Here is a 25,349-nt window from a genome sequence, read left to right on the forward strand (position 1 = left end):
ATTCCACCGTCTTGGTACCAAATGGCATCCAATGGTACCCAAACAGGTGAAAACCTGCTCCTTTATCTTGGGAGTCATCATGCAAAATCGGGCGAGGCTACCTTAAGAGATGTCCAAATGCACAGAGAACAGATAGGTAAGCAACTTTCCAAGACGGATTGTAGATAACGATGGTTTTAAAAATATTTTTTTAAAACCTATTGTGCCGGTTGCTAGCAAGGAGAAGGGTTATTGGCCAACACGCTGGAATAGAGTTTGCTTATCAGGGCTTCAGCCAATGACAGAATCCACTTTTCACTGAGAGCTGAACAATGTTGTAAATGAGCCTTCTATTTAACAACTCTACAGCGGCAATGTTTCAGAAGAATATCAGTGAACTAGACCGTGTCCAGAAAAGGTCAAGAAAGGTAGTGAGGGGTCCTGGAGCCCAACTCATATGAGGAAAGGACAGCAGCAGCATCAACAACAATGTTATTACTGCAAGAATGTCTTGAGGTGCCTCACGGTAGAAAAAAATACACTGCAAAAAGATTTTGAAGGACAACAAGCACTAAAAATGATCATACATTGAGGGAACTGAGTTATGTTTAGGCTGGAGAAGAGATGATTAAGATGGGGGCTGTCTTCTAATATTTGCAGGACTGATGCACAAGATGATTTCCGTTCTGTTGCTCCAAGAAGGGCTCAGACACAGTGCGTTCAAATGAAGCATCAGGAAGACCCTGTAAATGGTGTGGAGTACTATTGCTTATTATATAAATAAATAAATACTACAACTCCTATCAGCCCGAGTTAGTGATCACAGACGATCGGAGTTGTAGTCCAAAAAATCTGGAGGGCACGATGGTGGCGGTCCCTGGACAAGATGACCCTCAATATCCTTTTTCAACTTCCAGCTCCTTCTAGCTGCCCTGGGTTCCTGGGAGAAAGGGTGGGGTGTAAATTTAATCAATAAGGCGAATAAACTTGCCAGCTAGCCATAGGCAACCAGGAGTTCCGAGTAAGGAGACTGGTCCACTTGCCTTTCCAGTGGTCCGTTTGGTTTCCATGCTGGCCACAGAGAAAAGAAAGCCCCTTCACTTGAGAGCAGGTGAGTCAATAGTAAAAATAATAATAGCCTCCTAAGTGACTAGTAAGATCCTCCGTGGTGCAGAGTGGTAAGCGGCAGTAACGCAGCCAAAGCTCTGCTCACGGCTGGAGTTCGATTCCAACAGAAGGAGGAAGTTGAATCTCCAGTAAAAGGGGTTGAGGTCCACTCAGCCTTCCATCCGCCCGTGGTTGGTAAAACGAGTATCCGGCATACGCTGGGGGGTAAAGAAAGGCCAAGGAAGGAACTGGCAATCCCACCCCATATATACGGTCTGCCTAGTAAACATCGCAAGATGTCACCCTAAGAGTCGGAAACAACTCGCACTACAAGTGCGGGGACATCTTTACCTTTTTAAGTGACTAGTAGCCTACATTTCCATTCTGGCTATGGAGGAGAGGGGCTTTCTGTTCCTCTGCAGGCTAGCCTCTTAGCAAGCTAATAGAACATTTTGCAGGTTAGCCACTATTGCGGGCTTAAGAATGTGGTAAGCTGCCTTGGGAATTTTACTTATAATTATTGCAGGGCGGTATGTAAAAATGTTTCAGATAAATGCATTTCCTGAGCTCAGGCCCATCCTTCCATTGCACTGATGTGGCTCTACATGTTTGAAAGTGCCAGCCTGAGAGAGGAGAGCCCAGCACAGAGTAGAGACAGCTCAGGAACAGTATCGCTATATTAGTTTGAAGATTTATACCAAGGGTGTCTACTGCCCAGTAGAGAATGCAGCCCATGACCAGTGAAAGCTTCCTCGTCCCTATTCAAGATGATGGTCTGTCCATAAGTTGACTGGGGCGTGTGTGTTTTAATATTGCATGCAGCCGCCCGCCTCCAAAAAGTACGCAGCTGTGGACTCCCTGGCCCCCTTCAACCCCTCACACAGCCTGGGAGTTGCAGAGTTAAGCAGATGCAGACAAGAGCAGGACGGCTTGCCTAGAATTATCCACTGGTTACCAGGATGCAGAATGCTCTTGGCTCTTTTTAAAAAAAATACAAAGCAGAGGGTTTTTGGTTTTTGCTTCTCTCCACCCCCTTCTCGGTGGGAACCTTTGGGGAGCTTTTCGGCGGCACAATCTGGCCTATTTCTGGAGCCAAAAGGAGTTTCAGGGGTGCTTTTTTTTTTTCCAATTAATTTTTATTCAAATTTTCAAAATCAAGACAATACAAAAATAAAAACACAAATTAAAACTAATACAATAAAAAGAAAAAAAACTAAAAAAAAAACTATTGACTTCCGATTTGTCGTAGTTCAGCTATAGGTCTATAATATATAACAAACCTGTCTCTTGATAAATTATAAAATCACCTTCCTCCAGCAGTTATCTTAGTTGGTATCAAATCTCATTAACATCATATCATTTTATTCTTCTACAAAAAGTCAAAGAGAAGTTTCCAATCCTTGAGATATATGTCCATCAATTGTTTTCTAGATAGACATGTCAATTAATCCAACTCTTCAGGGGTGCTTGAAGGAGGGAGGGAGTCATTATTTTCTGTGTTTATTTTGTGTTTATTTTGACACTCACCCAAAAACTCCTCAAAGCTGTTTTACAGCTGCATATTTGATTGCCTTGGGGACAAGGCAATCTTGATTCTGTCACGTAGGCACATGTACATCTCTCCCCTTCCATTTTTTCCCACCTACCCCACTCTTTTTAAAGGGATGGGCTGTAGCTCAAAGGTAGAGCACATCAGAGTTGCATGCCAAAGGTCCCTGGTTCAATCTCCAGCAGCTTCTCCAGGTCCGGCCAGGGTTAGGGTTGCACGGACCACAACACAGCCTTCTGTCAAAATTTGTACCTCTGCGAACTTTGCGATGCAGTCCTCCAACCAAACCAGAGGAAAGTGTGCTTAAATGGCATAGGTTCCTGAAAATCACACGCAAAGATGCATTATATTATATTGCCAAAAACCATGTACGTTCGTCCCAAGCATGTGCAAAAATGCTTAGGAGAAATTCGCACTGACAATTTTCATGAGGATTTTTCCAAAAAGGAAATAAAGTAGCAAATTGCTGAGAAATGCGGGGAACTGGATTTAAGATGAGGACAAAATGGGAAACGGAGTGATGCCAAAATAGACAGAGCTTTCCGTCCTTAGTGAGGAGCGAAGAGTGCAAAGCCAGCCATTGTTAGCATTACTGGGAGTCAAAAACTCTTCTCGATCTATGGCAAACTATCCAGAGATGTTACCTTCTCTCCGCCCACCTAGACCATTCATGGGGTGGCCTTGCAGTTGGGGGTGATGGGAGTTGTCATCTGAAACATCCTGAGGTCATCAGGTTGGGGAAGGCCGATTTAGGAAATGAAGCCAAGATCCCACACACTACCAGATTATAGCGGCTACTGGAGGAGATAGATAGACCAGAGGTGAGGAACCCTTCTCAGCCCAAGGTCTGCAATCCCTTCTGGGCAAAACCTTCTGAGGGCTTCATGTGAGCGGAGCCGAGGCCACAGTGGGCAGAGCAACAGATGTATATGTCCCACATTTTAGGAGGCAACTCAAGGAACATAACCTGTGTGCAAGAACACATTGTAAGCTTTTCCCAGAGAGGGGAGAACTTTTGTTCCTCGTGAAGAAGCCCGGGGGCTCCTCCTCCTTTTCTCTGATTGGCCAAGGGCCACAAGCCACTCCCCTTCAGCATGCAGTTTGCAAAAGCCCCTTTCTCAATCTCATTCATTCACTAAAATCCCATTCTCACCTGGGATAAGAAGGGAGCAGGGGGGAATCCTACTCTGCATAGCAACAAACTAAAATAAGAATAAACATTTTAGAAAGACCTACACTGGAGCATTTTTCTTCTTGCTCAGTGGGAGAGGGCTGAGTTTCATTTATACTGGAACTCAGCCCTGCCATCTCTTTTCAACGTCTAGGTGTCATTTTGCCAAATGCGAACTAAGAACAGGTGCAGAGTCAATTCCCCTTGCTCTTGAATTGCTTGCCGAGGCGTAAGGGGAGGGTCTCTCAGGGACGCTCCGCACACCCCAGCATCTCTCTGTCTAGAGATTTAAGCTCTACCCTTTTTATCCATGCGTACTGGTAGTGCGGCGGTCTTTCCAGCAGGACACAAGAGCTGAGAGGTAAGTGCCTTTCTTCAAAACTCATCCTTTAAGAGAAAAAGAACGACAGACCTGAGAGTTTGGAGATTGTCGAAAGCAGGGCAATAGAGGCATAGTTTCTTTTCATGTATGCTCTCTCTCGCATGGTTTTTTTCGGTCCTGGTCAAACAGGTGGCGTGGGTTTTTGAACCGCTGCGAAAAGCCTGTCAAACCTATTTAGCCGAGCGGAGCAAGCAAGCGACCCAAGCAAAGATGTCTCACGTTTGACCGTCTCACAAAAAGGGGACATCTGTCCCCCAGGCGTGTTGCAATCGGCTGGTTGAGAGAACGAAATAAAATGAATCTTTTAAGGGAATGACATAAGCCACTTAATACTGTCAAACTAGCAGCTTTGCTTATGGTGGAAGGACAGACCAGAGAATAGATTGATAGGAGTGTGTGAATAAGAAGCAAACAATCTCGGGTCAAGGAATAGACTACCTGGGTTGGCTTCAGCTAAGTCCTACTCAGAGTAGACCCATTCTAATGAATGAATCTAAGTTACTCATGTCTATTAACTTCAGTGGGTCTACTCTGCATAGGTCTAGCATTTCATACCACCTTGTGCACTTATAGAATTGCAAGATCCGAAATGAAGAGTGTGTTTACCATTCAGAAAGAGCTGGTTAAAATTTTGCCCTGTCGGTTATTTAGCATTGATGCACATTTGGCATATATTTGGTATATTTGGGGCAAAGAACTGTATTGAATCACTTGAATCAATTTGTGTGTGTGTGTGTCTATTTTTCATGTAACACATTTATAGGGGATTTTGTGTTGCATGCGATCATAGATACAAATATTTTTAATGCAATACAAACTGAACAAAAGAAAGGTGTGCGCTTGTGTGTAATGAGAAGAAGCGTATCTATCTCTGTGTATGAGAGGACATTCAGGAATGCATCACAAGGAGATGAGAGACAGGTTAGGAGAAAGCCAGTGTGGCAAAGGGTCAGACTACAACCTAGAAGACCAGGGTTCAAATCCTCACTTAGCCATGAGGCTCACTGGGTGACCTAGGGCCTGTCACTGCCTCTCAGCCTAACCTACCTCACAGGGTTGTTGTCACACCCATCAACCCCAGCCAGCACAGCTATGGTTCTAACAGCCCTGGTGCCATAAGGCCATGCCAGGAGTTGTAGTCCAAAACTTTGGAAGGGCGCCAGGTTAGTGAAGGATGTGCCAGAAAGGTATCGTGGTTAGAGCGTCAGGCTATGACCTGAGAGCTCCAGGTTCAAACCCAGCCATGAAGCTCACTGGATGACCTTGGGGTCCAATCAGTCTCTCTGTTGGCCCAGCCTACCTCACAGGGTTGTTGTGAGGATGAAATCGGGAAGGGGGAAAACCATGTTTGTGTGCCACCTTGAGCTCCTAGAGGAGCAACATCTGGAGGGCCAAAGGTTGCCCTCATCTGTTCTGCAGTAAGTTATTCTCTCAGACTGGTTTCCAAATGGTGCCCATTATTCTTAATTTTCTTTCATAGGCACACATGGACGCATACACACGCTAATTATTTTGCAATATGTGCGAATACGATGGCGGTGGGTTTTTTGGGGGGGGATTAATTAATTAATCTCATTCTTCTTCTAGCAATGGTATCCTGCTGTCAAGGACCTGCCCTGTCTGGATTCACTAGTGTGAAGAATAATTAGCATAATGCTAAAAATGACCGGAAATTTTTTTTTGTAATGAAAACAGTATTTGGGCCATTTAATGCGCCATTCTGGAAGTGCTCACCGTGCATTGGAAAGGGAACTTGGAGGCCATCTGATCAACCCCCCTGCTCACTTAATGTAGGATGCCATTGTGGTGTAGTAGATCCAGTGGTAATGTAGTGGTTAGACCATCGGAGTAGGACCTGGGAGACCAGAATTCAAATCTCCACTTGGCCACGAAGCTCGCTGGGTGACCTTGGGCTAGTAGCTGTCTCTCTCAGCCTATCCTACCTCACAGGGTTGTTGTGAGGATCAAATGGGGAGGGAGAGAAATGTTTGTATGCCACCTTGCACTCCTTGAGGAAAGGTGGGGTCCAAATGTCATCATAACAACAACACTGCTTATCTGATCAAGCACAGAGCATGCACACACTCTCCTCCAGCAGTTGCTCCAGATCTGTGTCACATGTCATTCCTTCTGTTTCCAGTGTGCAGAGGTTGAGTGTACAGGCGGAGATGAATTAAGATTCAGCTCGTATTTAAAGGCGAACCCTCCCAATTTGCACTTCCTGAAACAATCTACGAAACCGAAACACAGGCATCCTTTGAAATTTTGCATTTTCTCTGAACTGTGCAATGCAGTTCTCCAGCCCAGTAACATGTACAAAAACTTACAAACATGTACGCTTTGAGGAAACTGCGTGCAAAAATGGGTTTATTGGGAGAAATTCACACTAAAATGCTGATGGATTATCGTGAGGATTTGGGAGGAGGGGGCAAATTTCTACTCAATTGTGAAGAACTGAATTTAAGATATATATATATATATATATAGTTTGTTGCACAGCTGGGAATCAAAACACTGGTGAGTCTTGGAATGGAGTATTCTGGAGGAGGTCATGACTGATTGGCTCGAATACACAACAGGAGCACATGCATGCCCCCCCAGCCACTCCACCCTCCTTACCTCCCCCACCTTGCCACTTCTGCAGTTCAAAGCACCCTCCCCCTACACTCACTGACAGTGAAGAGGTGCGAGTGTGTATTTTTTAAAAAGAAAGAAAGGAAAATTAAAGGAAAACAAAGCAGAAGTCGTCTTTGTTTGATCTCTCTTCTGTGTTCTCTCCAAAGCTGTGATGCGTTGGCGCGACCTTCAGGATGCGGCTGACTATGGTGTGGATCCTTGCTCTCCTCGTCCTCGCCTCCTGCGCGGGTAAGAGTGATGCTACAGAACCCTTCTGTCTTTTAAAAGTTTTATTTGTTTAAAATAAATAAATTTGAGATCTTTTTTTTAAAAAAAATCTCTTAAGCAGCGTGCCACGTAAATTATAACAATAAGCGGCATCATTCAGTGACAGAAAACCAGTAAATTGGTTACATTAAAGCATATAAAACCAGGAATTCTGAGGATTCATGCAAATGAAAATGGGGTCCGATCTTAGAGGCCAGAAAAGGCCCAGGCAAAAAGGTCTGTCTTTACAAGACATATCCTTCACGTACCGCAAAAGAAAGGTTGTTCTGACTGAGTACAACAAAAATAGTGGGCCATAGCTCGTTGACACAGCATCTTCCTTGCATATGGAAGGTCCCAGGCTCAATCCCCAATGGCATCTCCAGGCAGGGCTGAGAAAGGCTTCTGCTTTGGAATCCTGGAGAGCTGCTGCCAGTCTGTGTAGACAACACTAACCTCTATAGACCAGCAGTCTGCAGCAGCTTCCTATGTTCAAAAATGCCCATTGTCTGGTCACCACTCTGTAGGGTGCGGTGCCAGAAGGAGAATTTCCCCAGGTGATCTAAGTCAGGGCAGGGGGCGACCTTTAGCCCTCCAAATGCTGCTGAACTGCAACTCCCATCTGGCCTCAGCAAGCATGCCCAATGAGTAGGACCGATGGGAGTTGTAGCTCGGCAACATCTGGAGGGCCAAAGGTTCCCTACAACTGATCTCAAAAGCAGTCTTTCAGGTAACCTGGTCCCGAGTTTTCACCAGATTTAAGAAATGCCCACCTATTTTAGTTCTTAGAAGCTAAAATGGCATTCCTTCTATGGACTGGGCCAAATGATCCCACTGTCATTGTGATGGTTTTTATTTTTTAAATCGCAAATTCAGGATCTTCAAAGGTATACACACCATGCATTTAAAGCATGTTCAAAGGACATTATTTTCCCCAAAGAATCCTGGGAACCGTCTTTTTTAATTTTATTTTAAGGGTGCTGGACATGGTAGCTCTGCGAGGTGTAAACTACAGTTCTCAGGATTCTTTGGGGAAAGTGATGTGCTTCAAACGTGCTTTACATGTTATGCTGTGTAATCTTCTGGGAAAAGAAAATTTCTCTCTCTTGGCACTCTTGGCTATTCCTACTCTTCTGATTTGGCTGTTACTCTCTTGAGCAGCATCGTATCGTGGTCTGCAGGCAATTAGATTTCTAACCTCATCCTCTCAAATGGAAAGGGATGGAGGAAGTGCTCTGCAGTTTGAAAAACCAAAATGGAAAATGGCAGGGCTTTATTCCCCTGTACAATTATTAAGGGTTCCAAAGCAACATGCATCTCATTGGCCAGCCAACTCTAGCACCTCTATAGAGAATTTAACTTCATGTCACAAGGGTGGTTGGCATGTGGAGGTTCCCCACTCCAGCCAAAAACATTGTGAGATTTGTTTCTGGAAAGCCACATTTTAAAATTGATGGTGATGGTTTTTATAACTAATTAAATGCATATCCCACCCTGCCTCTCGAAGGAGCCCAAGGCAGCAAAAACATCAACAAAAGATTTTAAAAAAAAACATTCTAAAAACAATTAAAAACATTATAAAATATTGAAGATAAAAGCATGCTAAAAACCGTTGCAGTTAAAAACATGCTAAAAACATGCGGATAGAAGCTGTCTTCCATCCAGTGGCCTCTGGGTTGCCAGGAACAGTCTCCTTCAGCCATCAAATGCCTGGGTAAACAGGAATATTTTCAGATGATTATTACAGTAATCTAGGTTTGTATCTATCTGACATTAAACCCAGCAGACTGTTTCCAGTGTTAAGAGTAGACCCATTGAAAGTGACGGACATGACTAGTTTGGGTCCATTAATTCCAGCGGGTCTTCTCTGAGTAGAACTTAATTGGATACAGCCCATAATAATTTGCACACTCGTGGGCAGGACTGAGGACTGGAGCCTTTATCTTTAAGGAAAGGACTGTAGCTCAGAGGCAGGACACATGCTTAGCAGGCAGAAGGTCCCAGGTTAAATCTCTGATGGCATCTTCAGACAGAGCTGGGAATGCCCATCTGCCTAATCCCCTGGAGAGTCACTGCCAGTCAGTGTGGACAATACAGAGCTGGATGGGCCAAGAGTCTAGCTTGGTAAATAGCAGTGTCCTATTTAAATCAACTCTTTTAATTCAGAGAACCATGAGGATTGGAACCTTACTTTTATCCTTAGGGAAAGGACTGCAGCTCAGTAGTGGGGATCCAGGGTTCAATCCCCGCTGGCATCTCCAGGTACGTCTGGGAGAGACTACCGGCTTGATTCTGGTTCGTTATTGTTTTTTTTTTTTTATGATTATTATTTATTGTATTTATATATTGTGCTTGTTTTTATCTTTTTGTACACCGCCCAGAGAGCCTTCGGGCTTAGGGCGGTATATAAATTAAACTAAATAAATAAAATAATAAAACCCTAGAGAGCCGCTGCTGCCAGTCAGTGTAGACAATACTGAGCTAGATTGACCAAGGGTCTGTCTCTGTCTAAGGCAGCTTGCTATGCTTATATCTGGAGGGCACCAGGTTGGCAATGGGTTGTCTAGTAAAGTGTGTATGTCTGTCTCTCTTTCTCTGTGGTTTGTCACATTTGGCAATTTTAAGCAAAAACAAAATCTTGTGCCAAACAATTTTTCCCTGGGAGAGAGATGGAAGATTATACCCCCCTGTCTCTTCATCCCCCCCATTTGTGCTTTGCAACTATGCCTATCCCCCCCCCCCAAAAAGCAGCCACACGCGTTGGGGAGAGCCACCGTGTGTCTGACTCCATAGCTGCACTGGGCAAGGAGGTGAAAATTGGACATGGCTGGAAGCAGATATCCCGCACTACAGGGAAGGCACCGAAAGGCTGTGATGCAAAAGAGGAGCAGGCAGGGGGGTTGTCAGGAGCGGCTTCACCTCAGGCCTCCTGACTCTCCCTCTCCACGTTTGTTGACAGCTTGGCCGCTGTTATTTTGTTCCATCCTCGTAAGTCAATACGTCTGGCCCAGTCACCAGGTCCGGATCTGAGGCCTCTGCTCTCCAACCCTGTCCCTTTCGCCCATCTCCTTCCGAGGCACGTTTGCTCCGTGTTGCATATCTATAATTTCTTCCGCTACAGCTTCTGGAAAGCCAATGGAACATTGTGTCCGCGGTGACAAATTGCTGGAACTCGGCCAGCGCTTCCCTCCGGATCTTTGGGGAGGCTAGGCCTTCGTCAGCCCCATCCCCAGGGAGGAAGGGGGGTTCCAAGTGGCTTTGCGGGCATGAGATGAATCAGTGGCAAAACCTGCAGCAAAAAAATAAGGCTCAGAATTCATTGCTAAGCTGGCTGCTGAAAGGCGAACTTGTGTACCTTCCTGTGCTCCTAAAAAATTCTCACCTAACAGCTCAACAGTTGAATCCTTTCCAAGCTTGCATGCAACATAAGAACATCACTACAGCCTGCTGGATCAAGCCAGTGGCCCATTTAGTCCAGCATCCTGTTCTCACAGTGGCCAACCAAATGCCCCAATGGGAAGAATCTGGCAAGGAGGACCTGAGCGCAAGAGCAACTCTCCCCTCCTGCAGTTTCCAGCAACTGGTATTCAGAAGTATACTGACTCCAACCCTGGAGGCAGAGCATAGCCATTGTGGCTAGTAGCCACTGATAGCCTTCTCCTCCATGGATTTGTCTAATCGTTTCTTAAAGCTCTCCAAGTTGGTGGTCTTCACTCCTCTTGTGGGAGCGAGTTCCCTAGCTTGATGGCGCGCTGTCTCAGGAAGGACTTACTTTCCAACGAGGTCCTTTACCACAGCAGTCAACAGAGGGGTGAAACTCAGTGGTGATTGGTGCCCATTGGAGCTGGTGGGGTGGAAGGCAGGGAGCCCGACAGTGGGCGGAGCCAGGGCCAATGATAGGTGCAGCCACAGCCAATGAGATTCAAAGCCAACGCATTCAAGTTTTGTCCTTGTCCTCTTTCTCCTTGCCGAGTTCTACAAGGGGCAGCCCTGAAACGAACAAAGGTTATCTGCAGTGTCCCCCTACCAGAGATGGGTGAGCATGTCGATCCGGTTCGCATTTCAAGCAAAATGTATTGAATTCACAATTTCCAAAACAATATGGGAACCAAAACACAGCCACCCTTTGAAATGCACATTTATTAGAATTTTGGGATGCAGTTTGCCAACGAAACAACATTTACAAAAATGCATATATTAGGAGAAAGTGTGCATGAAAATGAATACATGGGTGAAAATAATGTGCGAAAAAGCATGAAATGATGAGAAATGGCTTGCCAAAATGTGTGCTTTTGTCCAAACCGCCTACAAAAGTGTGTTTATTTGGAGAAATTTGCACTAACATGGTGGGGAATTTTCATGAGGATTTTTTTTTAAAAAATTCGCAGATCGCTGTAGAGATGTAGAGAACTGAATTTAACACTGGAAAAATGAGACACGGAGAGAACCTTTCCATGCCGACACCCCATTGCTTATAAGAAGGCAGGAAAGGGCAGGCTATGCTTGGTGAGGCAGTGCCACACCCACCGTTGTAGAGCCCTTGTTGTGTGCTTTGCACGATCAGAGTTGCAGGCCCCACACTCCTGTTTTAGTGCTCCGGACAAGCCTCGCTTGCCGATCCAGCGTTTGCTCTGGCACCGGCTTGTGCCAGTTCATTCTCTCAACAGCCCTCCAAACACATGCAATTCCTTGCCGTGGGATTGTTTGGCACAGCGCAGAACAGGCTTCACGTTAACCAAAATTAGCACATCGCTGCCCAACCTGTTCCTCACTCTCCCCTCCAGGGAAGCGGATGTCGAGGGCGACTTCAATGTTCCAATTTCACCCTCTGCTTCAGTGCCCTCAAGGAACATCATGCAATGCTCTGACATTCCCCCCCCCGAGCATCCCACCGTTAATCCTCCCATCTGTCCCTCCGCTGACATAAAACACAAAATCACCACCACCCCTCTCCAATTTATTATTAATCACTTTTACGCTGCTTTTCAAAAAACACTGGAATACTTTACAGTCATTATGACATTAATCTTGGCAGCAATTTTGGGCTTTGATCGCTTGCTTGTTTTTACAAACAGGAAACTGAAGTAGGGATAGGCCAGAAATTCGATTCAGTTCACATTTCAAGCCTAATTTGCACTTTCCGAAACGATATGTGAACCCAAACACAGCCATCTTTTGAAAATTGCACTTCTTTGAATTTTGCTGTTCGCACAAAAATGCATCTGTTAGGGGAAGAGGTGCATAAAAATCAGGAGAAACTCGCACTGAAATGCTGAAGAATTTTCACGAGGACTTTTTTTTAACGGCCATCCCAGCTGGAGCCAATGGGAGTTGGAGTCCAAAACATCTTGAGGGTACTAGGGTTTTTTGGGAGGTGACTGATTTAAGCAAAGGTTTGTCTGCTTTGATTTCTCAGCCGTGACTTTCCAAAGCCCGAAGATTGAATACTGCATCAGCTTCTGGGCTAAGAACATCACGTGCTTTTGGAAACCTTTGCCAGAGATGGACCCCCCAACTATGTACACCCTTCATGTCACAGAGTAAGTTTTCTGCATGCCTCTGGTATAGTGTGTGTGTGTGCTGGGGGGAGTCTGCCAAGCAAAAGTGTGGTGTTGGAGACACTTTTCCCAAAAGAGCACAAGACAGAGCTGTGGAATCAGAAGTCCTCTAGATGTTGTTGTTCACGAAAGTTTATCTTATTATAATTGAAATGCACTGAAGTTAACGATGCAATCGATTGCATAAGTTGTTTGTTTGTTTATTGACATTTATATACTGCTTGATTGTAAAAAAAAAAACCCACCTTTAAGCGGTTTGCAACAGGCATGAAAATGATCAATAAGACAGCTAAATACAACTAAAAACAAATTAAAAACAGAAAGAGGCAAAAAAAATTGAAAATGAAAACACATCAACGTCTGTGCATCTGGATAGGCTTGCCTGAACAAAACAAAGTTGTAAGCAGGTGCCGAAATAATGAATTACGATAGTTTTGGCCATGGCGGATAGTGGGACGAATGACGCAAGTTTAGCAGAAGCCAAATTGCAGGGTAAAGGAAACGGCGCTTATGGTGAATCACACTGGACGGGATGGAAATTGCTGCCTCCTTTCAACCCTAATCCCTGTCCTTGAACCTGTAGCTGCTAAGCAGGGATCCCTCCTGTTTTATTTTTTTCAGAGAAGCTGGCCGCTGCCGGAGGGATTTTGGCAACCGTGAGAGCTGCGTTGCCAAAAGAGGGGACCACTCCTGTGCGGTCCCAGTGGAGAATCTCTTTGCTTTCTACAAAATCACACTAACCGCAGAGAATCAAAAAATCCAAGCTAACTCCTCGGAAAAATGCATCCATGGGATGAGCGTCAGTAAGCAAGGAAGCTCGGGAAGGTCAAGTGTAGTTCTCTTTGCCCTCCCCGTATTACCCTCACAACAACTCTGTGAGATAGGTTAGGCAGAGAGAGAGAGAGAAAAAAACAGGCCCCCATCTGCACTATACCTTTAAAGCATTATTATGCCACTTTAAACAGCTGCAGCTCCCCCCAAAGAATCTTGGGAACTGTAGTTTGTGAAGGGTGATGAGCACACGCACACCCCATTCCCCTCACAGAGCTACAATTCTCAGAGTTCTCTGGGAAGAGGGCTGGATCCTTGAACCATTGTGGGTACTGAAGCCCTGTGAGGGGAATACAACTCTCTTCACAAACTACACATCCCAGGATTCTTTGGGAGGGAAGCCATGATGGTGTCAAGTGGTATAACCCTGCTTTAAATGTAAAATGCAGATGGGAGCCCTCCGTGTGTGTGTGTGTGTGGCTGGCTGGCTGGCCTGAATCACCCACTGGGCTTCATGGCTGAGCATAGATTTGACCCCGGATCTGCCTAACCTGAAAACTCTAACCACTACATCATGCTGTCTTGAGCAGAATAAGTTGCATGGAAGAAAACCAATATAGATTCCTCTCCTTGCACACACACATTGTCTTATTTTTCCCATTCTGCATCCTAGTGAAACTGAATGCACCGGAGGTGAGTGTTGCTGTTGCAAACAAGTCCCGATGTTTCCATCTGGAGTGGAGCCTGCCTGGTGACGAGGTGCTGTCTGCAACGGAGGCACAGTACGAAATCCAGTTCCGTGACATGGCAGAGGAGTCCTGGACGCAAGTGGGTAAATGGCTTCTCTGCCAAGAAGCTTCTATAGCAAAGATCGGTTGATGATGATGATGATTACTACTACATTTATATCCCACCTTTCCTCCAAGAAGCTCAAGGTGGCATCCAAACATGGCTCTCCCCCTTCCAATTTCATCCTCACAACAACCCTGCAAAATAGGTTAGGCTGAGAGAGACGGTGACTGTTCCCCAAGGTCATCCAGTGAGCTTCCTGGGCAAGTGGGGATTCGAACCGGTGTCTCCCAGAGCCCAGCATGACACTCTAAGCACTACACCGCCACTGCCTCTCCATCTCTGTCCGTGAGGCTTTAAAAAGAGCAAAGGTCTGAACAGGTCCCCGCCCCAAGGGGCTTGCAAACCCAGAGGAAGGGCAGGGAAATGGAGGCCAGGGGAAGGTGTCATGATTATTTTACCTTACATGTACCGTAGGTTAGGCCCCCATCTGCACTGTGCATTTAAAGCAGTATTATTCCACTTTAAAATGCCACAGCTTCCCCCAAAGAATCCTGGGAGCTGCAGTTTGCAAAGGATGCTGAGAGTTGTTAGGAGATTCCTTATTCCCCTCCCAGAGCTTCAATTTCCAGAGTTCACCCCAGATAAATCCTTAAATATCAGACAGGCGCCATCTCTGTTATATTTGCGGCGCCTACTGAAGACCTTCCTCTTTCAACAAGTCTTTTAAGTAGAGACCTCATCCCAGTCTGTGTCTGTGTTGGGATTGCTTTTTAAGATGTTTCTAAAGCTTTTTTTTTTAAAAGATGTTTTTAAAGATGTTTAAATATATTTTACAGTCTATTTTAAGATTTTAGAGTGTTTTTAGTGTTTTGTTTGCTGCCCTGGGCTCCTTCTGGGAGGAGGGGTGGGATATAAATCTAATAAATAAATAAATTGCACCCCAATTAAAATTGGCTCCTTTTACAATCAATTCCGTTTAAATAACCCTTATTTGCTACCCTCCCCCAATCAAATGTGGTGATTGCAGCTCTGTGAGGGGAACAGGGGGTCTCCTCTCAGCACTAAGTGGGCTCTTCTCCCTTCTGTATCTTTCCTCCCATGAAGGTAAATGTGACCATGCAGAATGCAACGGCCCTTGCGGACATCTGCGGTGTGTCCCCCTTCACCAACTACTCTGTTCGGGTGCGGGCAAAATATCTCCTCGGTGCTGCTTTCCAAAGCGATGGGGGTCCTTTCTGGAGCGACTGGAGCTCTCCGCGATTTGTGAGGACCCTGCCTGCGGGTAAGAGAGACCCTTGCAATGTCTCGAGGCAAACTGTGTGTGCAGATTGCGCCTCTGATTTCACAACCTCTCGATGCATTTGCTTCTGGTCTCTGCCGTTTTGCTGGATCTTCCTAATGATTATTTTGTTCTGCTACAGTTCCATCTACAGGGCCAGCACTCTGGAGGAAATTAGGACTCCGTGATGCTGATGGGAACAGAGCTGTTGTCCTGATGTGGAAGGTAGGAAGAGATACTCAACACATCAGCACCACAGACTGTAAAGATGGTGGCACAATGCAGTATTTCCCTCCACCCCGAGAGCTGACGGTGGTATAATGTTAACACTCAAGGCCCATCATAGACACAATTTTAACACAAGAGGATAAGAGCCTACTGGATCATGCCAGTGGCCCATCTAGACCAGCATCCTGTCCTCACAGTTGCCAACCAGATACCCTGATGGGAAGCCCGCAAGCAGGACCTGAGCACAACAGCAACTCTCCCCACTTGTGATTCCCAGCACCTGGCATCCAGAGCCATATTGCTACTGACAACGGAGATAGTTTGCATCTGCTAATAAATACGCCTGGATGGAAATTTAGAATTTAAATGTCACAGAAGGCAAGCCAACAATTTCCCATCCAGATCACCCCAGGGGTTCCCAGACTGTGGTCCGCAGGCTTAATTCAGGTAGTCTGCGGCATGTCTGTGTTAAATATTCATCTTGATTTTTAATTGTATTTTTTATGGCTTCGGTTCTTTCTTATAGTGTATTTGACGGTATTACAATCCGAATTCTACGGAACGCAAATTGTAATGCAGTAAAATTACAATTTGAGTTCTGCAATATAAGTAATAAAAGAAGCGATGAAATGCAATTAAAAATTAGGCAGCATCTCGGACAGTACATTATAGTCGCTGCAGCAGGCAGGGAAAAAAATCATTAAGTGGTCTGCCATGACCAGCGGCAATTTCCAAGTGGCCTGTGGGGGGGAAAGGCTTGGGGAACCTCTGCTCCAGACAAATCTGTAATTTGTTCAAAATCAGTTCCTCTTCTGTTCAGTTCTCTTTGCTGTTACCTTGGTTGGCTACCCTCCCTGAATCATCTGTAGTTACAAATAATCTCAAACTAATTTACTTCCCCCAAATCAGCACGCTGCCCATTAACCCACATCGCATGCACGCATCCCGATTCAATCTCCTCAGAATTCATTATCCACCCAGAAATACTCAGGAAAAGATTTTGCTCCCGTGCCCTACAGGCCAGCCCTTGACAATGCCCTTGTCTTCGACTCTTCCTGCTGTTATCTCTGTTCCCAGGTTTTCAGCGAACCTGAATTTTTTTCGGTCGCTGGTTTGTATCCAGATTTGTATTGGGAGCCAGAGAAAGTCACCAGCTCCCCGACTAAATTGGAGGGGGCTCTGTGAGTTGCCTCCATTCCATTCCAGCTCTCCCAGTTTGTGTTCCTGTCCCCTCCCCTCACAATAGTGGCAAATCCAGAAGTGCAGGGTCTCCTCATGATAATCATGCCACACACCCTCGCTTGCTTGCTTACTTGCTCTCAGTAATCATCTCCACACACCTCAGTCCTCTCCATGCATACTTTCCCCCAGAATAGCAGACGTCCCTAGGAGCCAATCATCATGAAAGGGGAGAGCGTTCACTACTGAGAAGAGTCTTGTCAGTGACTGGCTCCCCTCCTTTCACTCTAATTGGTTCATCAGCAGGAAAGGACAAGGAAGCAGGTGAGAAGACTCTTCTCAGTGGCTAATACACACCCCTTTCATGCTTATTGGCTTAAAGGTCTCTGGAGACATAGGGACCCAGCTGGGACTCTGCACCCAAAAAAATAAGGGGTCAAAAAAGTAAGTTAACCCAGCAGCAAAAGGGGGGGGGCATGGCTGGGACTAACATGATGGGACCCTGCACTTCTGAATTTGCCACTTCACTACTTATAATATATACCAGATTTGTCACTGTTGTGTGGGTTTAGGGAGGACACGTTCCCTGGGACAAGTCTCTCAGTGCCGTGCCGTTTCTATCTGGAAGGGCTGAGCCTGCCTTTTTTGTCTTTCCCGTCGTCTCTCTTTCAGCCCTTGAAGCCAAAAGAGGCAAACGGAGAGATCCTGGGGTACAGCCTCCATTCGCAAAGAGAAGGGGAGCCCGCTATCCCACGATGCCTCACTCGAGAGCTGCAGTGCACACTCTTCCTCCCAGCCGGAGAGGAGTTTACATTCCTCGCTGCGGCCAGCAATGTGGTGGGCGTCTCCCCTCCAACCAAACTTGTGGTCCCCCCCTCGGATGGCCAAGAAGGTAAGGCAGGGAGCGCCGGGGGTCACTAAACCAGCCAGATGTGGTCCTGGCCCAAGGAATTGTTCTGCCTTAGGCATTTTGAAAATCCTACCACCAAACCTTGTGCTAGTAGAAATCCAGGTTGGAGGACCTTTTTCACACCGAGGGCCATATGCCCTTTTGGGCTACCTTCCCGGGGGCCACATGCCAATGAGTGGGTGGGGCCAGGGGCAAAAGCAGGTGGAGCAAAAATGAAAAATGTTGACCTTTGCATAGTAGGCTAGTTTGTACATTTTTAGGCGACAGGCAAGGCCCTTGCTTTTTACTCAGGCTTTTGCACCTGTTGCAAGTCGCTTGGAGACGGCTGGGCCTGAGAGGCCTAACAAATGAAATAAAGAATAATAAATAAAGAAAAATAAAAATAAATGCACACATTTACAAACCTCTCTCTAAGTGAGAGGCAGGATCAGAGTTCAACGGCACATTGCAGCCAAGCACAAACACTCAAAGAGGGTTCAAAGCATGGCCAGGGAGGGGTGTGGCTTGGAGGAGGGGGTGTGGCCTGGAGACGGGGTGTGGCTTCCTATGGGACATCTCAAAGCAATTTTCAGTAAAACACAAAGCATATATAAAACTATTGCATAAATAAACACAATTTTAAAACAAACGAATTATGTACTAAACATTTTTTAAAGAAACCAGCAACAATGCTTACATATGCCCTGGGCTCCTTCTAGGTTGGAAGGGTGGGATATAAATTTTTTGTTGTTGTTGTTGTAAAATCAAGCAGGACTTGGCTGAATACCACCCTCAGATTCTTTTTTTTGTTGTTGTTAATCAGAAAATTCTCAGAATTGTTTTTGATTTGGTTTTAATCAGAAACTTCTCAGAATTGTTTTTGTTTTGATCAGAGAATTCTGTTCTGAGAAATGCTGGTGCAACTGTGCTTCCAAGCATACCTTCTACAGCAGGGCCGTCAAACCTGTGTGGCCTCCAGCTCCTGCTGAACTACAACTCCCAGAAGTCAGCAGGGCCAAATGATGAAAGATGTGGTCCAGCTTCCCTGGCTTACAGACTCAGCCTGCACATGCATGGGAAAGCGCATGTAGCCGATGAGACTAGCTCAGTCCCTGCCCCCATCTCCCTGCCCACCAAATCTGACCTTCCAGGTCCCTCCCAGGAGTGGTGCTGATTCTGTAGCTAGATCGTCACCATTCGACACCGGACCTTTCCCCTCGGCATTTTAGAATGTTTATGAGCATTCTGTGACCTTGCCGTTCTTTCTCCTCCTAGCACCACCCTCCCAACTACCGGTCCTGGTATGTCCAGCAGGGGACCATAGCCTCCTTTTACAGTGGTCTCTTCCCAGCTTCCCAAAGATGGGCTATGTTTTTGAGTGGGGTCAGCTACCTGAGAATCAGGGTGATGACCTGCACTGGCATTATCAGCCAGGGAATGTGGACCACGTGATCATTACAGGTGAGTGTAGACCTCCGATAATAAAAGTGTGGGCAACAATCTAATGCGGTGTAGTGGTTAAGGTGTTGGACTATGACCTGGGAGACCAGGGTTCGAATCCCCACACAGCCATGAGGTGCACTGGGTGACCTTGGGCTATTCACTGCCTCTCGGCCTCAGAGGAAGGCAATAGTAAACCCCCTCCGAATACTGCTTACCATGAAAACCCTCATCATAGGGTCGCCATAAGTCGGAATCATCTTGAAGACAGTCCATTTCCATTTTCATTCAACCCAAAGTTTCTCTGCCTGGCTCATGATAGGAGTCACACTGGGATTTTTTTTAAAGCTATCTGCATTGATGTTTTATATAATTCATTCTGCTGTGGGAATGGAGCTCATCTTTGCAAGAGCTGAGCTGGCTGGATCAGTGCGAACCTCTCAGTGAGACAGGCAGCCTCCTCCACCGATAGTTTAGTGAAATGCAAAGTGTGAGGCCAAAACAGGACCCTTGAGAGATCACAGCAGGTTTTCATTTGTATGTTTTTGCAAATTAAGGTTAACTTTGCTAAACCTGAGCTACTGGACTGTAAGGCAAGCCTGGTGTGTTATTGGTGTGAGTGGGTGGCAGTGTGGGGGGGGGAGGGAGGAGAGAAATGACCAAACAGTTTTGCACAAATTTCTCGGTTATGAAATCTTTTAATTCCCTCTGCAGAAGCAATCGAGCCAGGAAAGCTCTATGGCCTGAAGATCTTTGCCCTCATTGATGGCAGCATTTGGGTCTGGGGTTCTACCAGTGCTTATTCCAAGCAGATTGGTAGGTAGAGCCAGAAGGAGCCTGCTTTCGAAAATACATTTCTGACCCATTTATTTATTTATTGTTACAAAATGGGACCTGCCCCAGTGATTGATGGATAGATAGGTATCTCAGCAACTCAAAGCATCTCTTCACATCCATGAGGTCTAGAAACTTGGTATTTTTTTAAAAAAAATTAAACCCAAGATTCTCAGGAAGCTGAGATCTCCGCAGGTGCTGCACACCTTTAAGTATATCTTTGCAGGCATAAGGTCTAGAAACTAGGGGGTATGTTTAAAAAAATAAAGCTAAGATTATTAGGAAGCTGAGATCTCTACAGGTGTTACACACCTTAACACATATCTTCTAGTCCATAAGGACTAGAAACTTTGTCTGCGTGTATGGGGAGTTAAATTAAAGCACCCACTGCCACATTCTGTTTTTTCCCCTCTGCACACCCACAGAACATAACGCAACCAGCTGAGCAGCAACATCTTGTCCTGTGGAATGCTCCTGATCACTATTCCAGCCAGCCAGCCATGCCCTGTTCCAGAGCACTCCATTCTATTGCAGTTAATCTTGCTCATTTTTATGCATGCTTTCCCCTCATAGATGCATTTTAAATTTTTTTTACATTGGCTGGAGAAGCACATTGCGACATTTGGATAAGGGCTGTCTTTCAGTTCTCATACTGTTTTGGAAAGCGCTGGTTTTGATAGATTCGGCTGGAAATGCAAACCAAACCCCTACCAGAAAATGGATATTAAACTTGAGGTGGGATATGAGGGGGCGATTTAAATCCAAGGTTTGGTTTATGTGTATCTAAACGGATGCTCGTCTTTCACCCTTCCTCTCCCTCGCTGTTTTGCTCTTTCCCCAGCTCCGTTTCGGGCACCGACTTTATATCCCGTCCGAATCTGGAAGTCCCAAGTGGAGCTAAAGTGGGATTCGCTCCCCTTGGCGGAACGAGGCGGAGTGATCCGGAACTACACCATTTGCTACAAGGAAGAAGGAAAGGATGGGCAGAGTAAGGAGACAATTTGGGTGTTTGAGGGGCAGGGCTGTAGTCACCTGGGCTCTTGGAGGGTCTTAGACCCCTTACTTTTTGTGTCTCCAGTATTCTACGAGCCAATGAGTATGAAAGGGGAGTGTGTTAGCCACTGAGAAGAGACGTCTCATGTGCTTCCTTTTGCTTTCCTGCTGATTGGAACCAGTCAGAGTGAAAGAAGGTGAGTTAGCCGCTTGGAAGAGTACTTTCAGTAGCTAACACTCTCCCCTTTCATGCTGATTGGCTCCTAGGAATGTCTGTTGATGTGGGAGAAGACATTAACAAGGATCTCAGCAGGAAAAAAAGAGGGGGGAAGGGGGCATGGCTGTGACTAACGTGCACTTCTGAATTTGCCACTACGCTAAACGCCCAGAATGTGGTATGCTTTACCTTTTTTTAAAAAACACACACCAAGTTTCTCGACCTTTAAACGGTGAGTGAGAAGATACTCTTTAAGGTGTGCAGTTTAAACACACACACACACACATCAAGTTTCTAGACCTAATGAGTTGAATTCAACTAATGCCTACACAGCATAGATCCACCGAAATTAAGGAACCAAAGTTTAGCCATGTCTGTTAACTTCAGTGGGCCTACCCTGGATGCGATGATATGTTTTAAGGTGAATAATACCTGTGAGATGTCAGCTTCCTCAGCTTAATTTAAAAAATAACACCCCCACACACATCAAGTTTCTAGACCTTATGGATGTGAAAGATATGCTTTAAGAGCAATGGATTGTTAAACCACCCTGGGAACTATAGCTCCATGAGGGGAATAGGGGGTCTCCAAAGAACTCAGCACCCTGAACAAGCTACCGCTTCCATATGGGGGAAGCCCTGACTGTTTAAAAAGTATCATAATGCTTTAAATGTATGGCACCTCCCTCTCTCACACAGCCTAACCTACCTCACAGGGTTGTTGCGAGGGTAACACCGGGAGGGCAAAGAGAACCACACTCAACTTTTGCAAGCATCGTTGCTTGCCCACGGAGGTGGGGGCAGAAGTATATGAAAAATTCAGTTGACACCTCCTTTGCCTTGTCTCAGGTCAGGGCACAGATCCAGGGTGGTGGCTGCATGTGCAGCAGCTGGGGACGAGCAAGAACCAGCTTGTCTCTGGGACAACCCAGCTTCTTTTCTTTTTCAGCAGCGGTCGTGCTGGACAGCGCTGTCCGTCGCTACCTCATTGAGGGCCTGGCTCCTAGTTCCATTGTAGCGGTCACCATCACGGTCGCCAACGACGGGGGAAGCCTGAGTGGGCCTGTTCTCTCCATCCGGACCAGGAACTCTGGTGAGAGAAAGGGGTATGTGTGTCTCTGCTAGGAGGAGGCGGGGTGCCACAGACTGGGGTTGGGGTGGCCCTCTCCCCTTTCTCTTGGAGCCCTCATTTTTCTTGCCAGACGCCCACAAGCAGGACCTGAGTGCGGGAACACTCTCCCCTCCTGCAGTTCCTGGCAACTGGCATTCCGAAGCAGGCCGCCTCCGACTACAGATGCACAGCGCAGCCATTGTGGCTAATAGCCCTTGACTGCCTTTTCCTCCATGCATTTAAAACCACCCAAGTCGGTGGTCATCGCTGCCTTTTGTGAGAGCAAACTCCGTAACTTAACTCTGTGCCACAATAGGGAGTCCTTTCGTTTGCCTGCCCTGAATCTTTCAACATTCAGCTTCATTGGAGGCCTCTTGTTCTACGAGACGTAGAAAAAGGATTCTCTATCTGCCTTCTCATTAATTTCACGCACTTTGATCCAGTCCTCTCTGACTCGCCTTTTCTCGAAACTAAAAAAAGCCCCCCAATTTTGCAAGCTTTCCTCGTAGGGGAGTTGCTCCATCCCCTCGATCATTCCCAGTTGGCTCATTTGATTGGCAGTGTCTCTCCGGGATTTTGGATAGGGAGTCTCACGCAACCTTACCCGGAGACGCAGCTGGGGGATTGAAGCTGGACCTTCTGCACATGTTCTGCCACTGAGCAACGGCCCTTCCTGGCGATCAGGCTATAAAAAGCTTTGCCCTGATGGTTTTGGCACCTCAAATTCTTGTTAGAGGTGCAAGCGCAGCGGATGGTCAGTTGGCAATCCTGCTGCATCGCATTTATGCTTAAGGCTGTAGCTGCAGCCATGTGGATGAGCGGAGGGTGGCATTACTTTCTAAAGTCTTCTTTAGCTGAACGCCTTGCCCTTGAGCTCCCAGATTTATAATTTCTCATTCCCTCTCTGTGTGTGTGTGTGTGTGTGTGTGTCTGCTTTTTCTTCTCTGTCCGCAGATTACGGTGAAGCAGAAGTATTGTTCTCAATCTTTTGTGTGGGATTCCTCCTTCTCCTTCTTGCTGGATCCCTGGCCTGTCTTTGCAAACATCAGTTGTGCGTGTCGATAAGTATTACAGTCCCCCATGCATTCTCCCCATTGCTCCCTAGAATTCCCCACTGATTTTATTTTATTTTTAAAACGACCCCTAGGTAAGGATGGGCTAGAATTCCACCCAACTCGGCTTTTCTACGGAATTTCCCAATCATCCGCTTATCGTTGCAGATCAGATTTTTGTGTAGCGATAGAGAAATCAGAGATCAATATTTACGTCAGCAAAATCAGTTACGCCCACAGGCCCTTCTTCCAACAGAAAACAAAAGCCACCCAGATTTTGTCTGACATTGCAAGGTGTATACATCAGCCATCCCCATCTAGTGACATCTGGAGATGTTTTGGACTACAAAATTCATTTTAGTTTAAGTTGTCGTCTTCTTTTCTTTTAAACTCGAATATTTTAACTTTGCAGGCTTCAGAAGTACCTGTGGCCACCAATCCCAGATCCAGCAAAAAGCAACCTTGCCACTTGGGCACCGCAAAAAATGCACCTGGTGAGTGGGGTGGTGGTAGTGTTTTTGTCACCGCCGCCGCCGCTGTTTCGGTGGGTTGCCATTTTCGTTCTTGGTGTTGCACAGAAGGGATTTTGCCAAGGCAATGAAAATATGGGGAAGGGCGTAGCTCTGTGGCAAAGAACTTGCTTTGTAGGCAGAAGAACCCAGGTTCAATCCCCAGCATCTGTAGGGCTAGGAGTGCCCCCTTCCTGAAACCCTGGACAGCCACTGCCGGTCAGTGTAGACAATACTGAGCTAGGTTGGACCGAGGGAATGTTGGCTGCTACAGAATCCACATTTCAATTATATTACAACCCCAATCCCGTGAATTTACAACATTGCAGTGATGGTGGTAAGGGCTCAGCCAATGGGAGAATCTGCCAGCACATTCTGTCTGTGACATAAGGGCAGTTCAGCCAATCACCAAACAGAGGCGTTAACCGTCTGGTCCCCCAGTGCATTGCAACAGAGCCACGATGGTGAGGAAGGTCAGGTCCGACCAGGAGATAGGAATTTTTATGCAACAACTGATATGGATATACCCTGAAACAACATCTTCTCTCTCCAGGAATTCTCTTCTCCTCGCGCTGAGAAATGGAGGCAAGATTTTCTCGGTCTGACCATCAACAACCTCCTGAGAGTCCTCCCATCCCAGCAGGAGGAGCCAGGAAAGAAAACGTTCTTGGGAAACCGGTGGCTGGTTGAGGTCCCCGGCACTTTGCAGAAGGTCATCCCAGTTACCAGAAATGGGGCCGTCTCTTTTGGGAGTGGAGGGCAGCCCATGTCCACCGAGAACGAAATGGACTACTCAACGGTAGTCGTGGTGCAGAAGAACTGTGGTCCCAGTGACCCACAGAGCAGCCCTTATCGTTCACAGTCCCTTTCCAAGTACCAGGATCTTGCAATGTCTGATACTGGATTCACGTTTGGCCAAGGGGTCTGGCTGCAGAATTTGGCCTACGAGGCCCCGTTAGATGTTGGGTCATGCAACAGAGCGTTTGAATCCAGAGGCGAATTTTCACTTCTGGTGAGTCTTGTGACAGTCAGAGGAGTCCTCCACCCTGCTGACAGCCCCCACGGGAGACGAGGAAAGAAAACCTAACCTACTTTGCAAGACCTTAGATCTGAGCTGTCGTGCTGCTCAGGTTCAGCAAAACGCTCTTAAAATGAACTTGACGATGAGCTGCGGCTTTGCAGAGTTTGAAGAGGGTTTTTTTGGGGGGGGTTGAGGCCTCCTCTGGCTTGACAGTTCTGTGCTTGCCTTTGTTCACCCGAGCTGCTCATCAGCTCACATCTAAGGTCTGACAAAGTGCTTGGCTTCGATCTAGCATGTGTGTCAGCTTTTGGATGGTGTGTGTTCCAGGAACCTTCCCCTTTCAGCTCTTATGTGGCTATGAATGAAATCTGTACCCCTCCAAATGGAATTATCAGCCTTTTACCAC

At 46.3% G+C, this 25,349-nt stretch overlaps 1 protein-coding gene across 1 annotated transcript; it reads left to right on the plus strand.

The window, feature by feature from the left end:
• The first annotated feature begins 5,707 nt into the window (after positions 1-5,707).
• On the plus strand, positions 5,708-25,009 carry LOC133372761 (interleukin-6 receptor subunit beta-like). The gene is made up of 13 exons (XM_061601825.1): positions 5,708-5,726; positions 6,972-7,053; positions 13,251-13,432; positions 14,074-14,228; positions 15,297-15,474; positions 15,614-15,696; positions 17,551-17,770; positions 19,043-19,228; positions 19,922-20,023; positions 20,883-21,029; positions 22,203-22,343; positions 23,316-23,389; positions 24,476-25,009. The coding sequence occupies exons 1-13, from the start codon at positions 5,708-5,710 to the stop codon at positions 25,007-25,009; spliced, it is 2,103 nt and encodes a 700-aa protein (XP_061457809.1).
• Positions 25,010-25,349: the final 340 nt, after the last annotated feature.

This window comes from Rhineura floridana, chromosome 18 (assembly GCF_030035675.1).
Source record: "Rhineura floridana isolate rRhiFlo1 chromosome 18, rRhiFlo1.hap2, whole genome shotgun sequence".
Taxonomy (NCBI): domain Eukaryota; kingdom Metazoa; phylum Chordata; class Lepidosauria; order Squamata; family Rhineuridae; genus Rhineura; species Rhineura floridana.